The 23,964-nt window shown below is 54.8% G+C and overlaps 1 protein-coding gene across 2 annotated transcripts; it reads right to left on the bottom strand.

Annotated features, from left to right (window-relative positions):
- Window positions 1-3,046: 3,046 nt before the first annotated feature.
- SHF (Src homology 2 domain containing F) lies at window positions 3,047-20,180 on the bottom strand. Of its 2 annotated transcripts, XM_048955894.1 has the most exons (7): window positions 19,645-20,179; window positions 16,079-16,208; window positions 14,956-15,174; window positions 13,459-13,596; window positions 10,885-11,056; window positions 10,517-10,636; window positions 3,047-7,643 (listed from the first exon to the last, which is right to left on the bottom strand). In XM_048955894.1, exons 1-7 carry the CDS (start codon window positions 20,116-20,118, stop codon window positions 7,457-7,459), a joined length of 1,440 nt encoding a protein of 479 aa, XP_048811851.1. In that variant the 5' UTR covers window positions 20,119-20,179; the 3' UTR covers window positions 3,047-7,456. The 2 variants fall into 2 exon arrangements, with proteins under 2 accessions (XP_048811851.1, XP_048811852.1); XM_048955895.1 differs by lacking the exon at window positions 13,459-13,596 and having other exon boundaries at window positions 19,645-20,180.
- Between the last annotated feature and the right edge of the window lie 3,784 nt (window positions 20,181-23,964).

Below are 23,964 nucleotides of genomic sequence, written 5' to 3'. Positions count from 1 at the left end.
AGCCTGGCGCTGAGTGTCTGCAGGGACGGGGCACCACCGCCTCTCTGGGCACCCTGTGCCACTGCCCCGCTGCCCTTAGGGTCAAAAACTTCTTATATCCAACCTCAATCTGCCCACTCCTACTTTGAAACCAATTCCACTCATCCTGTCACAACAGACCCTGATAAACAGTCTGTCTCCTCCCTTCTTACCTTTAGCCTTTTTCTTTACCCTTTTCTTACCTTTACCCTTTAGTCACTTTAGCAACAGGCCGCTCTCAGGACTCCCTGGAGCTTTCTGCTGTCTGGGCTGCGCAGTCCCAGCTCTCAGCCTGTCCTCATATGAAGGTGTTCCATCCCTGGAATCGTTTTTGTGGCCCTCCTCTGGATGCGCTCCAACAGCTCCACGTTTCTCCTGTGCTGAGGTCTCCCCATCTGGATGCAGCACTCCAGGTGAGATCTCACAGCGCAGAGCAGAGGGACAGATCCCCCCCTCACTCTGCTGGCCACATTTCTTTTGATGCAGCCCAGGATATGTTGGCTTTCTGGGCTGTGAGGGCACAGTGCTGGCTCATGTCCAGCAGCCTTTTTGGCAGGGCTGCTCTCAATCCTTCCATTCCCCAGTTTGTATTGGTGATGGGGGTTACCTTGACTCAGGTGCAGACCTTGCACTTGGCTTTGTTGAACTCCACGAGGTTCTCTTGTGCCCACTGTTCAGCCTTTCTGGGTCTCTCTGGTTGTTATCCCACCCCTTGGGCCTGTCACCACACCACACATCTTGGTGTTATCCACAAACTGATGAGGGTGCACTCAATCCTGCTTGTCAGTGTCATTGAGGAAGATACTAAAGAGCATTGGTCCCAGGACTGACTGCTGAGGGACACCATTTGTCACCAATCTCCACCCGGACAATGAGCCACTGGTCACCAAAAGCCTTCCTGAAGGCATCCTCCATTGCTGCTGAGCACCTGCCCCAAGACTTCAATGCAGTGCCTGCAGACGTACCCCATGAGGCTGTGACACTCCACCCTGACTCTGGGCAAGGGTGAGATCAGGGGGCTGATAGGTAGGGAAGGTGCTTTGGGCCCTAGGCGGGGCAGCGGGTGTCAGTGTGTGGCAGGAGCCATGCAGCCACATGTGCAAGCTGCCTGGGGAGCTAAAAATGGATAAACAGTTGCTGACTGTCCTCTTGTGCTAGGGCACAGCACCTTAAGCGTGTCTCAGTTCCCAAGCCAGCAGAGAGCATCTGGCTTCACACAATAAAGCAAATTGAAAATTTGGGTCTTGAGTTGCAAGGAGACATCAAGCTGAGATTGAAATTCTTCTATCTAAATGGAAATCAGCATCGCCTCTGCCATCAGGGAGGGATCACCTGCTCCACTCTCCACACGGCAGAGACCGCAGGCATAGCAGCTGCACTTCTGAATGGATGGCAGAGCTGGGGGGAGGACATTCCACATGCTAAGAATCCTGCAAGCGTATGAAAATCAGTGCCGTTACATGCCTCGGTAACAGACAGACATTTACTGTAGTTGGCAAGACAGGAATGAGACATATTCTGATGAAAGGATCTTGCTGCTAATGGCCCTGAGCAGGACCAGCCCCGCGGGGACAATTATCACAACACTGATAGCAGGAGCAGCAACTGCCTGTGAGAACTGCCAGAATTACCATACAGTCTGCAGGCAGGCAGGGCCACAGCCACAAAGCCCAAAGATGGATTTTGGAGAGACCTTCAACTAAGTGGGGCCGTCTGGAGGACTGCACTGAGGACACCCCTGTGCTTAGTCTCTTGTCTACTCTGGTGTACGATGTGCTGCTTTCTGTAGTAAAACCAGAAGCCACATTCCCTGCAACAAACTGCAGGAGACACAGCTCCTCCCCTCCTCACCCACCCACCAGCTCCCCTCCAGCTGACAGCTCTCTGCGCATACTGTCCTCCAGTGTCACAACCAAGACTACAAACCTTCCCAGAGCAAGTGATAGGAGACTCTGACTCCCCCATGCTTCCTGCACAGGCAGTTGTATGCCATAGCTGGGAGTCACACCTTCCTCACTTTCCCTGGTGTGAGCCTGATGGGTACATTCTGCAAAGTCTTCAAGTGACAGCAGTCAACATTGCTGAGCATGTGCACGGTCCATTCTGCCCTCTGAAGCATTTCTGTGTGCTCTGACAGGACACTTTTCCCCTTTTGCTCTCTCAAGCCAAGGGTGGGGGTTAGTCATTGGCAGCCCACCAGTATCCTTTGGAAAGGCTTCACCAGAGATGCTGCAATCCAGATGGCACCTGGAGCTCTGGTTAAATGACCTTCACAGGACAAGAGGTCTTGCTGCCTTCCAGAGACCGGACTGCAACACCTTCACAGCCTACAGTTTGCAGAGCAGGCTATCAGCCAGGGCAGCCCACGGTGGTGATGCAAGGCTGCATCTCAGCCCTTGTGAGGCACAGTTACAAGGGACAGAACAGACGGCCATGGGCAGGGGAGGGTCAGACAGCCCGCATATGTAGGAAGTAAAGGGAATTCCACGCAGCACAGAGCCTGCAGTCTGTACCATAAATAAGGAAGGAGGGGGTGCTCAGATGTCAGAACACAACAACAGCGCTTGCACACATGCAGATAGCAGCGCTGCACTGCGCCTGTGCAGGGGCTGCACGACACTTCATGAGAAACCAGGACTTGCCACTAACACGCATGCCATAGATCAGGATGTCGTGAGCACACGGAGGCAACGCTACACCACACGGAGCACCCATCCATTGCATGTGTGGTAAACTGGAGACCACCTTGTGTGCAAGTGACCAGTTGGGCAGACTGTGCTCCTTGGAGAGAGACAGAGGCATGTGTGAGCAGCAAGTGGGGCAAAGAGGTGAAAGAGCCTAGCGTGTAAATAGGGCCAGGCTGTGTACCGCCAGAGAGACAGCACTGAGCACGGGCATAAAACCAGACGAGCTGCGAATGTGCCGAGAGGTAACCATTAATGCCTACAGTAAATCATGACATGCTGTGCATGCGCAGAGAGGCTGTAATGCTGCATATGGGCAGTAAATCACAGTGCACTGTATCTGCACAGCAAGCCTACCCCGAACACAAACAGCGAGAGAGGACGTGCATGTGCAGAGAGCTGCTGGTCCCACGCCGGCACAAAGCAGGGCTTGCTGTGCACTGCCATTTAATGGAGAAAAATTCAGCATGCATACTTTTATCCTGGAAATGAAAGGCTCGTAGCTGCACGGGTCACCAGGCTGAGCAGGGCGTGAGGGACAGTGCCCCAAGCACCAGGTGAGGACACGCTGCCAATGCATGAGATGGGGGTCAACGGGGAGATACTGCATGAGATAAAGGAGGAAAGGAGCACGGTCATATCACTGTGAAAAAAGGACCAGATTTAGGGTAACATGAAAAGAGCTTAAACAGCAAGCAAATTCAGCTGACACGCCCCCCAGAAAAGGAAAGAGATTCAAACATACAGACTTCTGAGGCTCTGAGCAGGTTTTGAAGGAAATCCAGCTTCAAGATAGGAAGGCAAATGGAAACGATTTATCACAGATACATTCTGTCAGTTTAATTTAATGATCTTCTCTCATAAGTAACTTCTTAGACAAGATTATGCAGCACATTTAGGCTGGTTGGAGAAACAGGAACCAGTTTCCAATGACGGGAGTGGTGGGTATGGTTACAGTGGAGGAACCAGCTAATCAAGTAAATGATGGTTTGTATTAACAAGGGTGTCTCTGAGTGAAGAGGTATTTCTAGGATTTTGTCTCCACCCCTAGTATTGGAGTGACCCCATGAATACCAACAGCAAACAGTTCAGGGATAAGAGCGAGGCTAAGTTTTCAAGAAGGACAGAGCTGCACCAGTAGCAAGGCACTGGGAAGATCTCACCCACAAGATCTGCCCAAGCATGCTGCTTTAAAGACAGCCCTCCCCAAAACTGTGTAAAGGACAGAACTCATCACAAGTGTAGACTGAAAATTAGGTGGAAGCATATGAGCACAGATGTTTTGGGACAGTTTCCAAAGAGGGCAGCAGGAACAAGAAACTGCTTTGAGATGATGCTGGGGAAGTACACCAAAGGAACTGAGCAAGGGTGGTCTCTGAGTCAGGAGCTGAAGCTGCCCCTTGCGTCAAACATGCTGGTCTCCACGAGATTTGAAAGGAGGCATTCAGCCGCACCATATGTGTGCCATGTGTGCACAACACGTGCTACGCTGCACGTTTTGCTGGTAGCCTGCAGGGGTCGGGAACAAATTTCTCCACTCTGCTATAAACTTTGTCAGCTGAGGTTTTGTTTGATCCTTCTCCTGCAGCACTGGAGATTGCCGTGGCTGGAGACAGGACACAGGGCACTGTTCTCAGAAACATCCAAGCAACTCAGGCATCACTGATAGGGCTGGGGTTTAATCTAATCACCAGGCTTAGGTTTAACAGCACTTCTGCAGGCCAGAGAGGCAGGGAGGGGGGGCATCGATGATGGACAACTGCCTACATGGGTTTTACCCAAACCCACAAGGATCAGCTATTGGTGTTCAGGAGCCCTGAGGGCTCGTGCTGGGAAAGGTGATGAAGCTCACGTCAAGCCTGACCCTAACCAAACCGCTTCATTCCTAGCAGGCAAGGGATACTGCGGATGCTAACAGAGTTTCAGCAAACATTCCCATTTCCAAGGAAGGCAGGTTCAAATTCAGCCCTGAATCAACCCTTCACAGCTCTGGGATGCCTTCCTCCTGCAACGCTGTGTCTTTTGGCCAGCAAAGGCCTTTGCAGGAGCAAGCACAGACCCAAGCTGGCCCACAACCAGGCAGAGCAGTGTGGGGCTCCAGGGCTGTGCAGCTCCAACCTGACCTCTGTGCAAGATCACGCTCCCAGCAGCACTAATCCAATTACGAAACAAACTTCTTTCCTTCATTATCACGGCCTACAGCATGCTAAAGCAGTTTGGAAATTATGGAGGGCTTAGCAAGGAACTAGAGATCAGGCAATGAATGGCAGAGCTGTTTCACTAACAGGGAGGAAGGATGGAGAACAGAGGCAGCTGCGGGGTGTTGGGGATTGCTGGGACAACAAGTGGATTGGGAACTGCTACAAAGAAAGGTCTCTTGACCGACCACCTTCACGCCCTCAGTGGGGTTAATCTCAAAGCCACATCAGGCTGCTCGGGTCTTTGTCCATCCTAGAGTTGAGCTCACTCATGAATGGGGATCCCCTGTCACTACACTATCCCTGTTACACATCTGCCCTTCTGTTATTTCCCAACAAAACTCATTTCACTCACAGGAGAGCAAAAACAGGGCTAAGTCCTGTTGGAAGATTCAATCCATCTACATTTTCTGAGAAGTGCCTGAGGATCACAAAGAGAGGATGCAACAGTATTCCAGAGCCAGAGCCCTGCTCAGAGCAATATACTTTCTGTGGGAATCCCTAAACGAGACCCCAGATGTGCACGACCTGCATGGATCTGCTTGATTTGAGAAGCTCAGGTCCAAACCCTGACCAGGCTGGCTTGGGGAAGCTGAGCATCGCTCCATCCTGAGCATCTTCCTGCAGGCCATCAGGCCAAACAACGCAGGCAAAATCCTCCACCACAATCAGGCTTTTGAAGCAAGAGCCAAAAATCCCCAGGGCAAATGAGAGGAGGGGAGGGCCAGAAGCTACATGCCTGTGAGTGTCCATCGAACACCAGCCTAGTCACACCTTGTCCCGATTTTTAAGCCTGACCCAGCTGCTCTCTGTTTGGCAGGGACACCTAATATGCAGCCAGGCTGCATAGGTGGGATTTCACTGACAGGACACAAACTCGCTGGTGCAGGCAGCTGCCAGCCACTTTGTTCTTTGCCACCATTTCTCAAGGGAGAAAAACAACTCAGAATACATGGTGAAGCTCTCCTGTGCTTTTCTTCCCTGGTTGCATGGATTCAAGTAGCCTCTGCTTTACTTGCCAGTCACTAGGAAGGCAGTAGCAATACAAAGCAAGAGCCTGTTAAAGCATTTTCAATGCAGCTAGGGCACCTAAGAGCATCTCTGCAGATGCATTCCAGCATCTCCAACCCTTTTTGCATGCTCTGGTACACAGAGAAGCAGTTCCAGGAGAAAAACCCTCCAGCCAGAGTGGCTCCATCCCCACTGGACAAGGTGCCTCGTTGGGCTGGGGAGAGGCAGCCAGGGCTGCCAGCAGCTGAACACTGCTGTAAGGAGACACTGAGTGCCCGAGACAAACTCAAACCACAGCCTTTTAAGAAGTGGTGGAGGCTGAACATCGGGGAACAAAGTACCATGGCTTCTGCAGGCCTCATGCAGCACGCAGCCTGTGCCCCCACAGAAGCTCAAAGCCATGATAGGCCATTGAAGCAGCAATTCCTCAGCTATGGATTGAGTGTAGAAAATGTCAGAGCCTGTACAAAGTCCTCATGGTCCCACGGACCATCTCCACCCTCCCAGCAAAGCAACAGGATCAGCTTTGTCCTGGGAGCATGTAACTTCAGACATAGGAAGAAGAGAAACAACCTGCCCCAGAGACAGGGTGTCTGGAAGACAAACAGGGCTAGAGCCACTACACATCCAGGGAAGAGGACAAACCTGGGAAATTCAGGGATTTTGCCTAAGGTTTACAAGAGGTAAAGCAAAACAAGCCAAGGAGCCTCAAGAGCATCTCCCTCAGCCCAGCATAACAGGCAAACCCAGCTTACTACCGCCCACAAAGGGTCTCAAAGACACACTCAGGACACGAAAGCTGTCTTTTGTCCCGTGTCACTGATGGCTGTGCTGAACTACTCAGTTCTCTGTACATGAGAATGAAAAATGAAGCAATTTTGCTTAGTAAAATCCCCTCCCTGCTGTTTAGCAGAGGTTTGTCATGCCAGCTCCCCACCCAGCTTTTGGGTTGAGGGTACAGAGTCCCTGCAGAGCAGGTGACCGTGCATCCATCGCTTTATTAGGCAGTGGTGCTGCATGCGCGGCTCTGACCAGTTACTATGTACATTTGGCAAATGAAGGCAAGGAGCACCAAGCACCCACACGGGTGGGAGCCCCAGCAGCCTCCCCCTCTGTGCCTCACTGTGACAGCACCAGCCTCCTCACCAGCAGGCACAGGGCATCCTCTCTGTCACGCAGGACGTGGGCAGAGCCAGGTGCCCTCAGGAGACATCCCAGGATACTTCTTCCCCCCTTTACTGCACCTTGCTCCCCTCATGTCCTCTCCGGGGCCCCAGTTCCAGTCCTTGCTTCCCAAGAGGGGGAGGGCAGCACATGGATGCTCCCACTCAGCTCCTTCTCCCTGCCACCATCCCAGCAGGCACACTGGCACACAGGAACCCCAGGTGAGAGCATGACGAGGGGTCTAGCTGCCAAAGTCCCCAGTAACACCATCTGTGCCCAGCTCGCTGCTCTGGTGCCCATCCACTACAGCAGCTTTCGGCCCTGCAGACAGGCCACCTTCAGGTCCACACAGCTTCGAGCTCGGCTCGTGCGTGGTGACAGCTATAGAGTGCGGATAGCCACTGGGTAAAGCAAGGACATGTGCTCAGCCCCCTTGATGGGCAGCTTGCGGCTGGCGTAGTGATGAATGATCTCTGGCACGCTGTCAAAGGGCGGGCTGTGCTGACCCAGCACGTACTTGTTCTCCTGGGTCCGGGATAGTTTCATGTGCATGAAGCCCTGGCTGCTCCTGTGAGGAAAGACAGAGGCAGGGTTAGAGGAGACAGCAGTCCCCAGACCCCCACCCCTGCAGCCATGGCCCTTCTCACATCGCCCTCCGGTCCTGCAGCTCTCAGCCCAGTGGGAATAAAGCCCTTCTTACAGCCACCCCAGCTCACACAGCAGTCACACCGGGAGGCGTCAGGCTGGTGCATCCCCTGCCTTGCTGCAGCAAAGCAGGATTTCCTCCTTCAGGCTGTGCCCCCCTCCCTTTACCATCACTGCAGGCCCCATAAAACCCGCTCAGCATAGCGAGGCCATTTCCCGGCACAGCACAGGCACTGAGCCACACGCGGCTGCGCAGGCAGATACTGCCACGAGCTCTGATTCCAAGTGACGGGCTAATGGCCCTGTTGCTATTAATTTGCGTCTCTGAGGAGAGCCACAGCCTGTCTGCAGCGTCTGGAATGCACATTACAGCAAAATATTGATGACTTAAAAGCAGACAGGACCTCATCAGCAATGCTGAGCCGTATCCAGTGCTGTGCAGGCCAGTCCCATCCCCCCGGCTGGAGACGGTGCCCATAATGGACAGAGCAGCTGCATTAGCAGAATCCATTTAGGAGCTGAGAAGCAGGGAGCCAACCCCACCGGGAAAGGGGTTGTGTCTGGGGCACACACAGGGCTCAGTACAGGGTAAGTGCTGGAGGAGAGCTGCCACACAAGGTCCATAGCGAGGTGGGTTTTGCCCCAATTGCTCCCTAGGTTTATGTTGCAAGCTCAGAGATGTGACCAAGACTGGAAATGCTCAAGGGAGCATACTGAAAAGCCAGCAGAGTCACAGCCAGCAGCTGCTGCAACCTCTGCACCATGCAACGGGCACAGAGAGCCTCCAGCCTCCACACCACAGCTTCAGCTGCCTCCAGGAAGGAATGAGCTGCCAGTGACTCATCCTCTGAGCAGTTAATACAGCATAATCCTGCCCACAGCACTCTGAGGGGCAGCACAGCCAGAGTGGTCATGATAGGGTTAAGCCTTCCAGCTACCTGGCAGGCTCCTGCTGCTCTCTTTTGAGCACATTTTCCTTTAAGGCAACACAAAATGACTGGGGATCAGCACCAGAGCTCCACTTTCAGATCATCTCTTCAGTCACTCCTCCTTCCTCGAGAAAAATAGTTAAAAAAAAAAAAAAAAGAGAAAGAGAGATAGATGCAGGCAAGCAGCTTAGAGCTATATAAAAAGCATCCCAAGGGATGTTCCTTGAAAAGGCTCTATAGAGAAAGGCAACACAGTAAAAATCACATTCCTGAGACTGTGCGGTCTCTGCAGACGAAGATCTTGGACACTGCCTGACCAGCTCTTGGATGGGATGCAGCCTCCTGTGGGCAGAAGCACAGAGCTGCAAGGCTACGTCCCACCCACGTGTGCCATTTGAGAAGGGCATTCTTGCCATGAGACTCAGGGAGAAAAAATCCAAAGAGATGACTGAATTGTAGGGAAGCTGTGAAAATGGGGAAATACGCAGTATCAGAGCTTTTCAGCTGACCTGGGGGGCAGCCACGCTGGAGAGGGAGGGAGTCCCACCAATCCCGATGCCACCTCTCAGACACATGTAACGGCTTACTGGTGGTTAAGAGGACATCTCATGGCCTCCAACACCACTCACCAATCAGCAGAAGCTGTTGCTTCAGAAGAGCTCGCCCCAAGGCAAGGAAACATTACTGAGAAAACTCAAGCATCAGTAAAAATTCCAACAAAGAAATGAAAGCGATGAGCTTTTGCAAGAGTTTTGCTGTCTGATCTAAAGGCTACAAGCACAGAAGGAAGCACAGATACATTTTTTTTTGTTTCCAGATAAACATCTGCCCCACTTTGGTGCTGAAGGCAGAAATAAAAAGAAAAAAAAAAAAAAGGAAAAAAAAAAAAAGAGATGGAGAAATCTAATTCACAACTGTGGCACTGGAAAATAAACAGGGGAGGCTGAATCTGCCAGGTAGCAATACAGGTACAGAAACCACTGGGAAAATATTGGGTATATTGAGAAAAGGGTAGGGACACCTGGTCTGCCGTCAGGCAGGGATGACTGAAGTGCTCAATACTTTTTTCCTACGTGCCAGGAAGAGAGCTAATGTACTAGCCCTGCAGAAGGACAAGGAAGTATTTGCTAATCCATCATCATCTTCAGGACAGAAGCAGCTTTATTTTTGCAGGTTCAGATTGCCCCAAGACTCCCCAAGGAGCTAGGAATGGAGCTCTGTGCACGTACCTTGATGCTTCATGCAGCTTTGGCTCTCAGAGAAAGTGGAAAATTTGGGGAAGGTGCAAAGATCCCCTCCTGACCCAAGCAGAAACCCAGCCATGCTGTGGGAGCAAGGCTTCCCTGCTGAGAAATCAAAGCAGCACAGTGCCCTCTCTACCACACGGCTAAGGAACGGCTTCAGCATTTAAGAGGGCTAGGGAAGAAGGGCTGGGGACATTTCCATAAATAACAGGATTGTACATACTTTATTTTCTCATGAAATTCAGCTACAAAAAGGGGCAGCAATAAGCCAGAGCTGGAAGCTGTAATCACACACATTCAAATGAGTAATAGGGCACATCATTTTATCCGTCTGAGGGATTATGAGCACTGCCAAGGGGAAAGCAGCGTGCCTCTAGCTCTGGAAGTCTTCCCAAGAGACGCTTCTGCCAGACACCAAACCAAACGTCAAAAGCCTGTGCCACCCCACAAAGAAAGGCAGATCTCGTATTCCAAAGCCCTGCTGTTGTCCCCGAGCAGCCCTGTGGAGTGTGCTGTTCCAAGCCCCCAAAGCACTGGGGGTACATGCACGGCATCACCTCCGCTGCAAAGACAGCGCAGCACGGCCCCAGCTGCAGCCCCCCAGGTTGCACAGGTTCACTCACTTCAAGGAGAGGGAGAAGTCGTTCTTGCTGGTCTCGCTGTTGCGCACCAAGTAGCTGGCCTCCTTGCAGAGCCTCAGCAGCGTCTCTGCGTCCGTCCGGCTGATGGCCCCATGATACCAGCTGCGGGGGGGAGAGGGACTTGGCTACATGCATGCTTCAAGCAGTACAGAGCCTCGCAGCAGCACTGACGCCAGTCCCCATGCTGGGGGTAAGGGGTGCGGGTGGCAGAGGGTGCCAGGGGGCAGGGGTAGCCTAAGGAGGGCAGCGGGGACAAGTAGGAGGTGGCAGAAACACAGTGCTGGGGAAGAAAGTGAGGGGAAGACAGCGATGGGGATACAAAAGAGCCACCTGGAGCACACAGAACTCACCACTGGCTCTCCAGGGGCAGCGCGGGGTCAATCCTCTCCCCAAGGAAGGGACCAGGCTCCGTGCTCAATGCCTTGGTGCTCTTGAGGCTGCTGGTACCATGTCTGAGGGCAGCCCTAGCCTTCTCCTCCCTGCAGGGTGAGGTGCGGCCATAGCCCAGCCCCTCTGATGGCCCTGCAAGACAGACGGACATCACAGCGGTGGCAGGGACAGTCTGACAGACTGCAAACAAACCCAGCTCTCCCCATGCAGAAGAAGGCTGCAGAGACAGCCAGAGCCATGCCAAATCACACTGGGCCCCTCTCACTGCCCCATCCCCATACGAGGACAGCACAGGGCAGCTCCATGCAGCATCCACCCCCAAGACTCAGTGCAGAGCGGGGTTCTCACCATGCCCCAGTCCCTGGAAATATTTTCCAGTGAGGTTTCATAAGCTCAGAGAGCTTACGTGTGTTGCTAATGTAACAAGATTCGGTGGTTGCAGCATACAATTAGGCATCTCCATCAAGAGAATTAGTACTGAGAGGCTCTCCAATCTTGAAAAGAAGAAAAGAGGAGTGAGGAAGATGGAGCTGAAGGAAGAAGCAGGAGGGGGATTAACCAAGATGTGCCCTGGGGACCCAGCCTCCCACTGAATGTTATTTCCGTGCAAGATGATTTCAGCATTAATAATATTGTTTCTCCCTCCTCCAGAGAGTTCATTATTGCTCCCCTGCCAAGCGAGCCCCCTCGCACAAATTACTTATTGATCGGCAGAGCTGCTGGCGGATGCTGCTGCAGAGCACAACTGCCCCAAGGGTGGGTGTGCCGGACCTGGCCCTTGGGATAAGCTTCCCTGTTCACCAATGCAGTTTTTTCAGTCCTCTGCAAACATCTCAACTCAAATTTCCTCAGGAGGAGCTGAGGAACGAGGTGCTCAGGCCATGCCTCTGCAGAGGTTCAGCTTTTACATGGGCTTGCCCTTGCCTGTAGCAGCTGGCTAGAGGCTTCAATTTCAACTCATCACCTTAAAAAATTGGGGCAATCATTAAAAAGTCAGGCAATCAGAAGGCTGAAGCACTTGCTAGCAGCACAAAGTCATCATATTAGAGGCTCAGAAGAAATACATAGTATCTGTCAGAGAGCAGCAGAGGCATGCACATGATTAAACAGGATATTAAAAACAAGTCCCCGGGATGGAGAAGACATCCTTCAAGAAGCTCAAGTCACCCCCAGACAGGGACAGTAGAAAATAACACGTAACTCCGTCGAGATAAACTTAACACAACAAAGCGAGTCAAAATGAAAATGAGCATTTGTGTTGCTTAAGCCAGGAAAAATGACAAACCGATGTCTTCAGAGCGACCGCAGGGATAACAAATGACAGAGGAAGGAGGTGGCTGTGCAGCACACAAATTAGTTCTGCGTGACACCTGCATTTGTCGTACAAAGAGAAGCGGGAAGTTTTCCATTAGGCCCTTCTCTTTCTGGGATGAGCTCAGCTTGTGGCCTCACCAGGAGGGCATGTGGGGCAGCCACACTGCTGCAGGGTGTCCCTGCGAAGCAACATCGGCCGTCACACACAACCTCGTGGGGAGCCAGCAGGGTCTGTACGAAGCTCTGCAGGGATCTGGGTAATTGCAGACAAGGAAATCAGATGTCCGCAGCTGGCATATCACAGCATCCATCAGGAACAGCCTTAGTGACGCACGGGTGGGCACAGCATGCTGCAAAGTCACGTCTCACACATTGGTCTCATGTAAGCAAGGCCAGCCCAGTCCGGACCCACCAGCCTGGGTGGGTCCTGACAGAAGCTCTTTAGACGATGCTCTTGTAAAAAACCTTACTGCAGAACAAGGTCATTAAAAAATTAATAATGGGTCAAAAGAGAAGCCGCAGTCATTGGCTGCTGTAAGTGAAATGGCCAGCAGAGCTCAAGGAGAGTTTAGCAGGGGCTCTGCCTCCCAGCATGCACAAAAAGGGCTCTGCAGAAAGGCAAACCTGAGATGACAAAGCGTGTCTGGGAGATGGAGCTCTTCAGGATAGTGAAAGCAAGAGCTGGGAATCCAGAGGGATCTCCTGCCACTGAACAGCAAGGCAGGGAAATGACAGGTGAAACAGAGTGATGCTGAATGACAAAGGGATGCACCTGGGGAAAAAATAACCCCAAATTTCAGTGGTGAGATCTGAATTAGCTGGTATCGTGCCCATAAGGGGGTTGCATATTAAGAGTCACAGGAAAACATCAACTAAATGCTCAAAAAGAAAAGCTAAAAGCGGCCATCAAATGCTGGGAATTTGGAGGCAAAGAGGAGGGAACAAAACAGTCAATAATAACTGCCACTGAAAAATCCCCCGGTGCAGCTCGACCACCGCAGGCACAAAGATATGTAACCAGAGATGTGGAAAAGGCAAGGACAACATGTGTGTCCTGCCCAGGATGGGCAAGCCAAGGAGGAAGAGGAGGAAGAGGAGGAGGAGTGGGGGGGGAGGGGGAGGGGGAGGGAAGGGACCTGCAGAGCGTGGCACAGTGCTGGTAGAGTCCCAGCAGGCATCGGCCGAGCCCCCCCGGACCCCAGCTGTCATGCGACACCCACCGTTGGCATCTTCGTAGCTCTGCGGGCCGTGCTGCGGGGGGACGGAGGCATTGGCCTCACTGTCCGGGGGGGTTTCACCACTGTCGAGCTGTCCCACCGGTGGCGGCCACGGCAGGTCTTTAATGACCTTGATTTCAACTGGATACAAGGAGGGGTGAGGGAGGGGTAGGAAGAGAGAGAAAGAGAAAGAGAGAAAGAGAAGGCTTAGAAAAAAAACGTCAGCAACACCAGACCTCGTGAGAAAAACAGCAGCTGTAAGGTAAAGACTGAATTCCCAGGAGCCATGTGCTGGCCAAGGGGACCCACAGCCACCACCAGCAGAGATGGGGCTAAGGGAGGTGACAGGAGGAAGAGGGGTGGAAGGGGAAAGGGTGCTGGCTGCCCAGACAGGCATCCAGAACCAGCAAAGCTCCAGGTGACAGCCAGGATCCTGTAGGACGAGCAGTCTATGACGAGGTGGCTGCAGGCAGTCTGCAGCAGCAGGGAAGGGAGCGCAGATGCAGCTCGCTGTGGATTAGCCCAGTGCTGGTACCACTTTGTCTCAACGGGGGGACCAGCAGGGAGATTCCAGCATCTCAGGATGCTCCTGAGATCCCACACACATGCCAAGGCATGGCAACTGGCTTTGCCATGCATTAATTCCTTCCAGACTCAGAGCCAACCTGGAGCATCCTGGGCAGCATCTATGCATGAGCCAGATGTACAAATGCACCTCCTCCACCCAGGGGCAACGGGCAAATCCCCTACACAGATACCTCAGCACAAATCCAGCCCAATTGAATCCTCAGCTCAGGGTGCCAGGACCCAAATCCCAGCCACCCACAGGGACAATCAGACACCAGTGTCACATTCACTCAAAATGTGAACCACTCCCAAGCCCCAGCCTCCACGCCTCTCCACTGCCATCACAGGCTCATGCCTTGTGCACACCAGCAGCAGCACAGACACACTGCTGCAAATTCAAACGCATCTTAGATAAGAGCGTGGCAATTAGCCAGTGCTGGCAATGGAGCCAACACTAATGCACAGCATGGATTTCCTCATTAACAAACACAAACACAATCGATCCCGCAACATGGATAAACAGGTCAGGGGGATGGACGTTCATCTGGCCAAAGCCTGCCAGGGACAGCCCAGCCCTCCTTCCTGCAAAAGGTGATCTCAAGGAAGCAGAGCTCTTCCTGGGCTGGAGATGGAGCCCTGGCCCTGTAACTTGGGGTGGGAGACGGGAGTCAGCTGGCACCAGAGATGCTGATCAGTCAGGCAGTCGGAGATGGCACTGGATAGGCTGCCAAGGCAGCTCCATCCACCAGCCCCACACAGCCTGGCTGCCACAAGCCTTGCTGAAGACAAACAGCCACTGTGCAAGTGAAACATCACTCCCTGAGACACAGAAATGCAGAAGCTGACACCACCATCCCAGCTTCCCCACTACAAAATGCTACACAGCATCAGTAGCTGCTTCTCAAAACTCCAGCTGCTTCCATCCCAGCTCACCTGCAAAAGCTTTGGAGATCCTCTCCTTCTTCCACTCCCAGGGCTGGTCGTACTCCTCCGGCGGCCGCTCATCATCCTCAGGCAATCGAGATTCCCTAGGCCTGGGGCAGGCAGGGCGGTCAGTGTCCACATCCAGCCCTCCAGAGATGGGCTCATAAGGAGTGTCGTAGAGGTGAAGTGGCCGGGTTGGAGCCTCCCGTAAGCCTTTCTGGCGGATCTCTAGCAGAAAATGGAACAGAATGTGAGCTTCTCACTTGGTCACAGTCCCCAAAACCAGACAAAAGAGCTTGGTTTCACCTGAGGGTGATGTAGGGTGGGAAGCACAAGTGACAGAGAGGGCCCAAACCTCCAGCAACTGCCTGTCACAAGCAGCTCAGCTGCCAGACAGCAGGGTCCTGAACAGTTACCAGCATCAGTATACCTGCTCTCCCCACAGTGCAGTGTTTAACTAAATGTCCAACTCTTGAGCAGAACAAAAATCTCTCCACAGACACAATAAGACTCCTTGTTGATGCTGATTCTTCCAAGAAAGCAGCAATGTCCTCCAAAAGCTGCACGAGCTTTACAGAAACCGTTTGCTCCAGAGAAACCACAGGACAGGAAAGCAGAGCCAGAGCCTGGAGCATGCAGCCCTGCGTGCACTGCAGCAGTCAGAGCAATGCCTCTGGGAGCACGTGCTCTCACCTCGCCTGCTTTCAAGCCATAAACAAAACCGTGGGGGACCCTGCTGCTGCAGCAGACAACAGCACACTCTGCAACAGCCATAACCAAATTAAATAGCTCCCACATCCATCTTGCTCTGTGCCAGACCCATTGAATGTCATGTCTCTCCTGGCTCAACCTCACGAGCAGCACTGCAAGCAGAAGTGTTGAGGGGCCTTTAATACTCATGTAGCCTTTACAAGCGCTCTGTCTGTGGCCAACCTATCACACATGTAAATCTGTGAAAATCTGGCTGCAAAGCAGCTGTGCTCCTCTGTAGCCATCCATCGGATTTGGTGGCCACCCCTGCGAGACCTGGTGCCAGCACAGGCTGCAAGGAACAGAGCAGTGGCCACCAAATTCACAGAGCAGCAGGAAATGGAAGAGTGCAGTGGTCCTTGCACAGAACTTTCCACCTTACCAGCCATCATCTTCTGGGCTTCGTACGGTTCCATATATCCATCGTTCTCTGTCACCTTCTCCATCCCTGCCTGGCTACCAGCCACCTGCGCAGCATCAAAGGGGTCTGCATAGTCCTCCAGGACAGCCAGCTGGAAAAGGGAAGGACGGGAGAAAGGTTAGGCCATTCCCTGCCTTTCCAAGGGACCAGCTGAAGCCCCTTCAAATGTCACCACCTCACCACGAGGAGCACCCAGAGCAGCAGCCAGGATCTCAAGCTCCATGGGGACAGATGAGCCTCCAAGTTCTGGCAGCAGGAGCCATGGGTTGCTGCCACTCCACCTGTCCCTTTTGTTTTCCTTTTGGAGGAAGGCTCCAAGTGGGCTCTGCAATCCTGCAGAGCAGGTGCTGGCAGCCTGCGGCTTTCCAGGCACCCGCATGAGGCTCTCAGCAGTGGAAACGCTCCAGCCTTTGTCCCAGAAGCTGGGCCAGAGCCAAGCAGAGCAGAAGGCAGCCCAGCCTCCTCTGTTAGCATTGGCCTGGCACCAGCAAAGCCACTAGCGCCCATACAGATGCCCCAGCAAGGTTGTTTCCGAAAGTAAGGCTCTCAGCTTGGCCATGTTTTCTGAGGCAGCCTGAGACCCAGTTCAGGGAAGCTGGCAGGCACTGGTGAAACTGGGAGCTCACTGGTTATTTGTCAGGGCTGCAGGCACATCTGTAGGCATCTAGGTGTCTCTTAGCAAAAGGACTACGAGCAGCCTATAGCTTCCTCTCTTCCTTCTCAGGCCCCATATATCACAAGTGATGCAGGAGGGGACCCCCAAGCAACCAAGAGTCACCAGGAAATAGGACCAGGAGCCTCCTGGGTACAATTTCACAAGGAAAACACAACAAGCTCAAGGTTTGTCCTCACGGGTGCAATCTGCCACTCCACCACAGCCAGTGGCAGAGCCAGACTGCTCTTCGATTAATGGGTTTAAAACAAAACACCTCTTTCCTCCTTCCTGTGAAAAGTGACAATAGCCTGGAGCAACAAAACACAGCAGGAAAAAGGGACAGGAACCGGAGTTATAAACACCCCCACAACTCCTTGGTGTCTTGTCCATCACCCATCTCCCTCCAGGGCTCCTAGGGCAGCTTCAGCTCATCCAGGGGCAGCTCTCCCACAACCAGCATAGCATCACCCCCAGAGCAAACCCCAGCAGTCATCAGGGAACATGCAGCTGCTCAGCGGCCCGCAGTCCCTGGGAGGTTCTGTGCCATCAGAGGCGCCATGCCCAGCACTCCCTCACTCCCTGCTATGAGCTCTCTAGCTCCACAGTGGCAGCAGGGTCAGGAAGGGGTTGCCTGCTTGTTCCTCTGCCAAACCCGCCTGCATCACAGCCTGCCACAAGCCCCATTTCCTAGATGTGTTTTACTAGATAGCCTGACACCTGGCTTGCTGCTGGCACTGCTCCCGGAGCCTCCCTCTCCCACCCCATCAATGCAGAGCAGACTCAGACGAGATAGGAAACCGGCACAGCAGCTCAAATGCTCTTCCACATGCAGCACCTTACACTGGAGCCACTCTGAGTTATAACTTCACCGCTTCATTCTCTCCTTTGGGTGCAACATTTCCCTAATTTTACCTCTAGGACCTTTTCCCCAGGGGAATCACCCCACAGCTCAGCTTTTAGCAAGCACCAAAGCCAAACCCAAAAGCAAAACAAACGCTGGCCATAGAAGAAGGGCCTGGTTCCCTGCCCCAGGAGCCGGACATGGTTGCACCCAGGGCACAGGAGGTGTGGGGAGCCCGGGGCGAACAGCACAGCATCTCACAGGATGACTCAGTTGAGAGGCTCTGGCAGGAAAGACACACGCCCAGGAGTTTCCTGGCCAGCCGTTCCCACACGCCGTGGTGCTGACCTTGTGCTCCCAGCAAAAGCTTTGCATCAGAAGCATCACATCTCAGGGCTGACCCTAAGTATGTTGGCAAACCTGGAGCCACACATGCCCATGTGGTGGTCTCTTGCCCCCGTTGGGATGGCCCAAAGGGGAGATCTCACAGCAGACAAGAAAGGTGTCACCTGGGCTCAGGCAGGGTGGTGCCATGAGGGGGTCCCTCACTAAGTCTCACATGCATCGAGGGAAATCCTGGCAATGCTGTTCCTCGCATGGCACATCTCAAGAGTCTGAGACACATCTGAAGAATCTGTCCCATGCTCAAGCTGTGGGGGATGGAGCACAGGGACCAAGCAGAGGGAGGAGGATCTGTGCCGGTCCCCACCACCCCCGGAACATTTGATAACGCAACGTGAGCTGCTGAACGTGCCCTAAGCATGTCATCACAGGATGCCACCCATCCCACAGACTGCACAAAGTTATGACGATCCACCCGGTGCCATGTGCTTCAGGACACCCTGACACAGGCACCACAAGCGTGAGCAAGCTTCCAGCGACCACCCTCAGTCCTCCTGGGCCACTTCCACAAAGGACACAGCGAGCAACCCAGCCATGCTGCAGGCAGGGAACCCTCCCACCACCCAGTGCAGCAGATGGGAGCTGGAAAAGGTGCCTGAGCCCAGCAGAAGGTCTCCCTGTGGTAGATGCTCCACTGCTCCTCCAGGGAAATGGCTTTAGCTTTAACGGGCTTATCTCCAGCTTACCTAGCCCTTCGAGCACTGCCTCCATCCATCATGAGAACCCTAAAAAATGAGCAACCTCCTCCTCATCAAGAGGGAGGATCCGGAGATAGCCTCACCACCGCCTGCCTGGGTGATGATGAAGGGCGTCCTCTGGACCCACGCTGCTACCTGGGCTTCCCCGGCCACCTCCGAGCCCTTGGCTCTTTGCTGCACTTTCCAGCTTCTCACTGCACTCCAATGGATACAGACCAGTCCCTGGGCTGCAGCACCACACGTCCCTCTGCCATCAGGAGGAAGAACCCCCCGGAGGCCCCAACAAAGCGAAGCCCTGCTCTGCTGCGGGCAGCTCGTGGGATCACAGCTGAACGGGCCCCGCCGCAAACCTTCCAATAGCAATTATGCACCAAGAGCAACTTCCCGGGATCCACCGGCGACAACTTGTTTGCCTGCATCCAGCGTTCCCCGACCGGGTTTCGCTCGGCGCGCGTTTCCCCGGCGTGTCAGGCGACGCCCGCGACTGTTCTATCAACAACTCCCTCCTTCCCTTCAGCAGGCCGATCCGCGAGGAGTTCGCCCGGCAGGCCCCATCTTGCAGCACCGCCGGGCGCCCGCGAGCCTTAATTCGCACGGTGCCCCGTCGGACTCTCGCCCGCTGCCGCGGGTTCGTCCCTGGCGCCGTCTGCGTGCCACCGGCCCGGGGACCGCTCTCGCCTCCTCTCCATCCCCAGCTCGGAGGCGGCAGACAAAGAGGCACGGCCGCTTCCCGACAAAGCAGCTGGCACGGGCCGGGCAGGCCCCGGCAGGCTCACGGCGCTGCGGGGAAGGAGGCCCGGGGAGGGCGGCCCGACACCGGGGAGACGTCCCGAGCTCCGCGGGTCGCCTCCGCAGAGACGCCAGCGCCGGGAGACGTGGAGAACCCGTCGGAGACGCGCCGGCAGCCCTCGGGTCCCGCCGCGGCACTCACCTCCTGCGGCGGCTCGTCGGGCGGCTCGGGGCCGGCGGGGGGCGAGCCGGGGGCGGCGGGGGACGGCGCGGGACAGGCGGGCGGCTTCTCGGCCGCCTCCACCTTGATGAGCCGGTGCTTGGGCGAGACGTAGCGGGGCCCGTCGGGGGCGGCGGGAGGCGGCACCCCGCTGTACGGGTCCTCGAAGTCGCGCTCCTTCTGCAGGCGGTACGCGGCCACGATGTCGGGCTGGGCCGAGGCCAGCGGCTCGGCGGCGCCTCCCGGCGGTGGGGGCGGCTGCGGCGGCCCGGCGCGGTAGTCGGGTTTGGGCGGCGCGGGCGGCGCAGGCTTGGCGCTGCGGAAGCCGAGGTGCTCGCGGAGCCAGCGGGCCATGGTGCCCACGCACTGCGGAGCTCCGCCGCCCGCCCCGGCCTCAGCCCCGGCCCCGGCCCCGCCGCCGCGCTCCGAGCCGGCCGCCGCTCCGCTCAGCAGCATCGGCGCCGGCGGACTGAGCGCGGCAGCGGAGACCGGGCCGGGGGGGGAGCGGGGGAGGCGGCCGAGGGAGGCGGCCAGTGCCACCTGCCGGAGCCGCGGCGCCGACTGCTCCGAGCGGGGCTCCGAGCTGCGCTCCCGGCTCCCCCCCCCCCCTCCGCTCCCCGAGCCCGGCTCCCACCGCGCCCCGCCCGCTTCCCCCGGGTCCGCCCCGCACCCCCGCCGCCCGGCCCGCCCTCCGCGGGGCCCGCCCCGCCGCCACCCGGCCTGCCTTGGCGCCGCGGGCTGCTCCCGGGGCTGGCTGCTTCCCCCCGGTTTGCCCCCGCTCTCCTCGGCGCGGGAGAGAGAGGAGGAGAAGGAGAAGTGGGAGCAGCTTGAATTGTATGGGAAGGCTGCGCTGAGTGGTGCCCGTTCTCTGGAGAGGCTGTTTGGATAGCAGTAGCGCACACTGCTTGCTTCTAGCATAGAAACCCCGCCAGATCCCCAACCAGACAGCACCCAACAATCCACATTAGGAAATTCAGATTGTATCTGCATTCAGAGAATATGGGATACAAAAGACTTCAGGAGGAGAAAAGCTGCCTGCCACACACAGGTTGAGCGCAAGGCTCAAAGCATTTGAGGTCAGGCACTCGCTAAATCCTGGCCAATGGAGATGATGAAATAGTTATTACAATACAAAAACAACAGAGGTTCTCAATCTGTCTGTCCAGCAGTGGGAATGAAGCAGGATTCAGAGCTGATGGCACATGAGTGACAGCGCTTCCACTGCCTGTCAGTAGCCAAGGAGGATGTTCAGCAACATCTGCCACCAGTGGCTCTCATTCAGTCCTCAGGCTGGCAAAGCATGCACTCCGCATCCTCTGGGAGGTGGCCAAGGAGGGACCAGCTTGCGACGGCTGCTTTTTTAAAAATAGCACCATGCTGGAGGAATGATAGTGGCTGTTCCTTCCCATCCTACCCTGCTGCATCTCTCCTTGGTGAGGTGGCCGCAGGGGCATCACAGAGGAACATCCCGGAATCCACCTGAGCCTTCAGCTTTGAGCAGTGTTGGCTTCCCCTTCTTAAGGGAGGAGCCCAGAGCAGCTCGACAGCAGCACAGTGTGTGGGGTGAGGAGGGCAGAGCTGGCTGGGAGCCCCTCAGGAGACGCTGGGAGAGATCTGAAGGGGGCTCTGAGCTCTGCACCCCACATGGCTCAGCACAGGCGCGGGCTGCTCGTATTTTTTCTGCAGTTGTGACAAGACACAGGCAACATCTCTCCATTCTTGGCAGTGTGTGGCTCTAAGAAGCAGCTACAGATTTCTGCATTTGCACTGCCAAAGCTGAGCTCCATCTGCGTCTCGCTGCAGCTGATCTTGCTCCAATGCCCAAAGTGTTTGTATCCATTGTCTCTGATGCATGTTGGGATGCAGGGTTGATGCCTGCACCACAGCGATCAGCCCTGGTGCCACATCCGTGGCCTTGATGCCACTCCATCTGCGAGGCCACGTGGCCAGGCCCTGTGACAGATGGCTGTCATGTAGTGTTGCTCGTGCAGGACTTGGCAAGGGGCACAGAGCTGACGGATGGGAGAGGACCAGGAGCATGCGTGTGTGCCAGACTCAACATTTTGTCTGCTCCCTCATGCAGCCACGGCAAGGAGCGCCTGGCAGGATGCTGCCTTGGGCCCCAGGGAAGATGGCAGTGGAGTCACCATTTGCAGCCTTTGGCTGGGAGGTGAGCACTTCACGGTGGCGCAGAAGTGATGTTTGGCTCACAGGGTACTAAAAGAGGTGAGATGGGAAGGCATCTTAGCAAGGTCTTGGTGGGAGCTCTGCTCCCATCCTCTGTTTTCTGCCATCTGCCTCCATCTCAAGAGGATCCAGGAGCTCTTCCCTGTTGCCTTTGGGTCGGGGCTCACAGCACAGCCCTTTCTCTCATCATTTCCTGTGTAAATGCTTCCCAAGCAGGTTGAAGCATGCACCAGGAAGAGAAAGCCAGGTAAAGCCTTCTGGGCCCCCTCCAGCCCTGTGCATGCCCTCAGCCCTCATGTGCCCTCCTGGCTGATGGGAGGAGCTGCTTCAGCCGGTCTGAGCGCTCCTTAGGCTCATCTGCAGCTGGGGATGGGAGCCCTGTTCTGGTTCCTAGGCCAAAAACAGGACATGGGACCTTGTCTGGGTCTGGAAGGGCACAGGCTGCATGGTCCCTGTGGCTCACTTGGTGCCTTTCCAGTTAAAGTGGCTGCAGTCCAGCATTCTGCAGGTTCCACAGGCAACAGAAGCCTGGGCTTGGTGTCCAGTTCATGGCTGTAGGATTTTGGTGACTCAAAGGGGAACATCTCTGCCCCTGCGTGCTCTGGAGGAGGCACAAGAAGAGGATTCACCCACAGGTGATGTGGGGCCACCATCATCACTTGCGTCAGGCACTGAGACCAGCACCTCCCTGCATTGCAGGGGGGCATGTGGTCCTGTGAACCTTCAGGTGCTTCTTCCACAGTTTTGAATCAAAGCCCATGAATGTCTGTAGTACTTCCAGCTCCTTCTGTCCTTGGAGCCACCCTATACAGCAGAGATGACTGTATATTCACTGGCCATGCAGAGCTTCTCCTGAGCTCTTGGTACAGCAGGGGACACGAGGACTGGGAGAGGGAAGCTGCAACACCAAAAGTGCTTCCAAGAGGCAGCCAGGGAGCCACAGACTGATAAATGACACATCTGTTCTCTGCAAATGAACAAAAACTGGCATAAGGAGCAGGAAACTGGCATCGTTAGGGGACAGATGGGTAAATATGACATACTGGGGAAGAGTCAGCACAGCTCTTTTAAAGGAGGTTTATTTCTTCCAAAGCTAGTGGCTTTCAAGGAAAAAGCAGCAGGCGCCTGAGAGAGATCCAACTGAGAGGTCACCTGCATGTCCATGAGCCGATCCGCTGACAATAGATCAGTGGAGAAGTGACACAATCTGCTAATAATACTGAATTATTCTGGGTACTGCAGATGAGTGCTAAGAATGGCAGGAGGACTTTTGAGAGCTTGAGCAGCTTGGCAATAAAGCAAGATGAAAGCCAGTGTCAGTGAAGTGACACACGTGGGGAAACCAAGCCTGACCTCAATGTCTAAAGTGATGGGCTCTGAGGCCAGGAGCTCTGACAGCCGTGAAAATATCCCCTCAGCACTCAGTGGAGGCCAAAACTGCAAAACTTCTCAGCCAAAACTGATTTGGGAAGGGTTAGGAAAAGGTAGAGAATGCGTCAGAGACATCACTGTTCTCTGGATCAGACCCAGCTCCCCTCGTGTGGTCCTGGTCCTCCCCTTCCAAGAGTACAGCAAAACAGGAAAATGTGCAGAGAAGGCCAGCAGGATGATCCAAGGTTCCACACGTGGGCTGTGTGATGGATTGAGGCTCTCTGGCATAGAAAAGAGAAAAATGTGGAAACTGCGCAGAGACCTGCACAGCTCAGGGGAGTGGGGAGAGAGTGGAAGATGAAGGGTAAGCATGAGGAGATGAGTCTGCACTCAGCTGCCCTCCTTCCATGGGCTGCTGCAGATCCTGCATAGTTTACAGAATCACAGAATCACCCGGGTTGGAAGGGACCCCAAGGATCATGTAGTTCCAACCCCCCTGCCTAGCAGGGCCACCAAACATACACATTCAGATCAGGTTGCCCAGGACCCCGTCCAACCTGGCCTTAAACACGTCCAAGGACGGGGCATCCACAACCTCCCTGGGCAGCCTGTTTCAGGGCCTAACCACTCTCCTAGTAAAGAACTTCCCCCTAACATCCAACCTAAGTCTTCCCTCCTTCAACTTGGATCCATTTCCCCTAGTCCTGCTATTGTCAGCCCTTTTGAAGAGTTTACTCCCCTCCT

This window comes from Lagopus muta, chromosome 10 (genome assembly GCF_023343835.1).
Source record: "Lagopus muta isolate bLagMut1 chromosome 10, bLagMut1 primary, whole genome shotgun sequence".
In the NCBI taxonomy this organism is placed as follows: domain Eukaryota; kingdom Metazoa; phylum Chordata; class Aves; order Galliformes; family Phasianidae; genus Lagopus; species Lagopus muta.
This window is presented reverse-complemented; position numbering and strand designations above follow the sequence as displayed.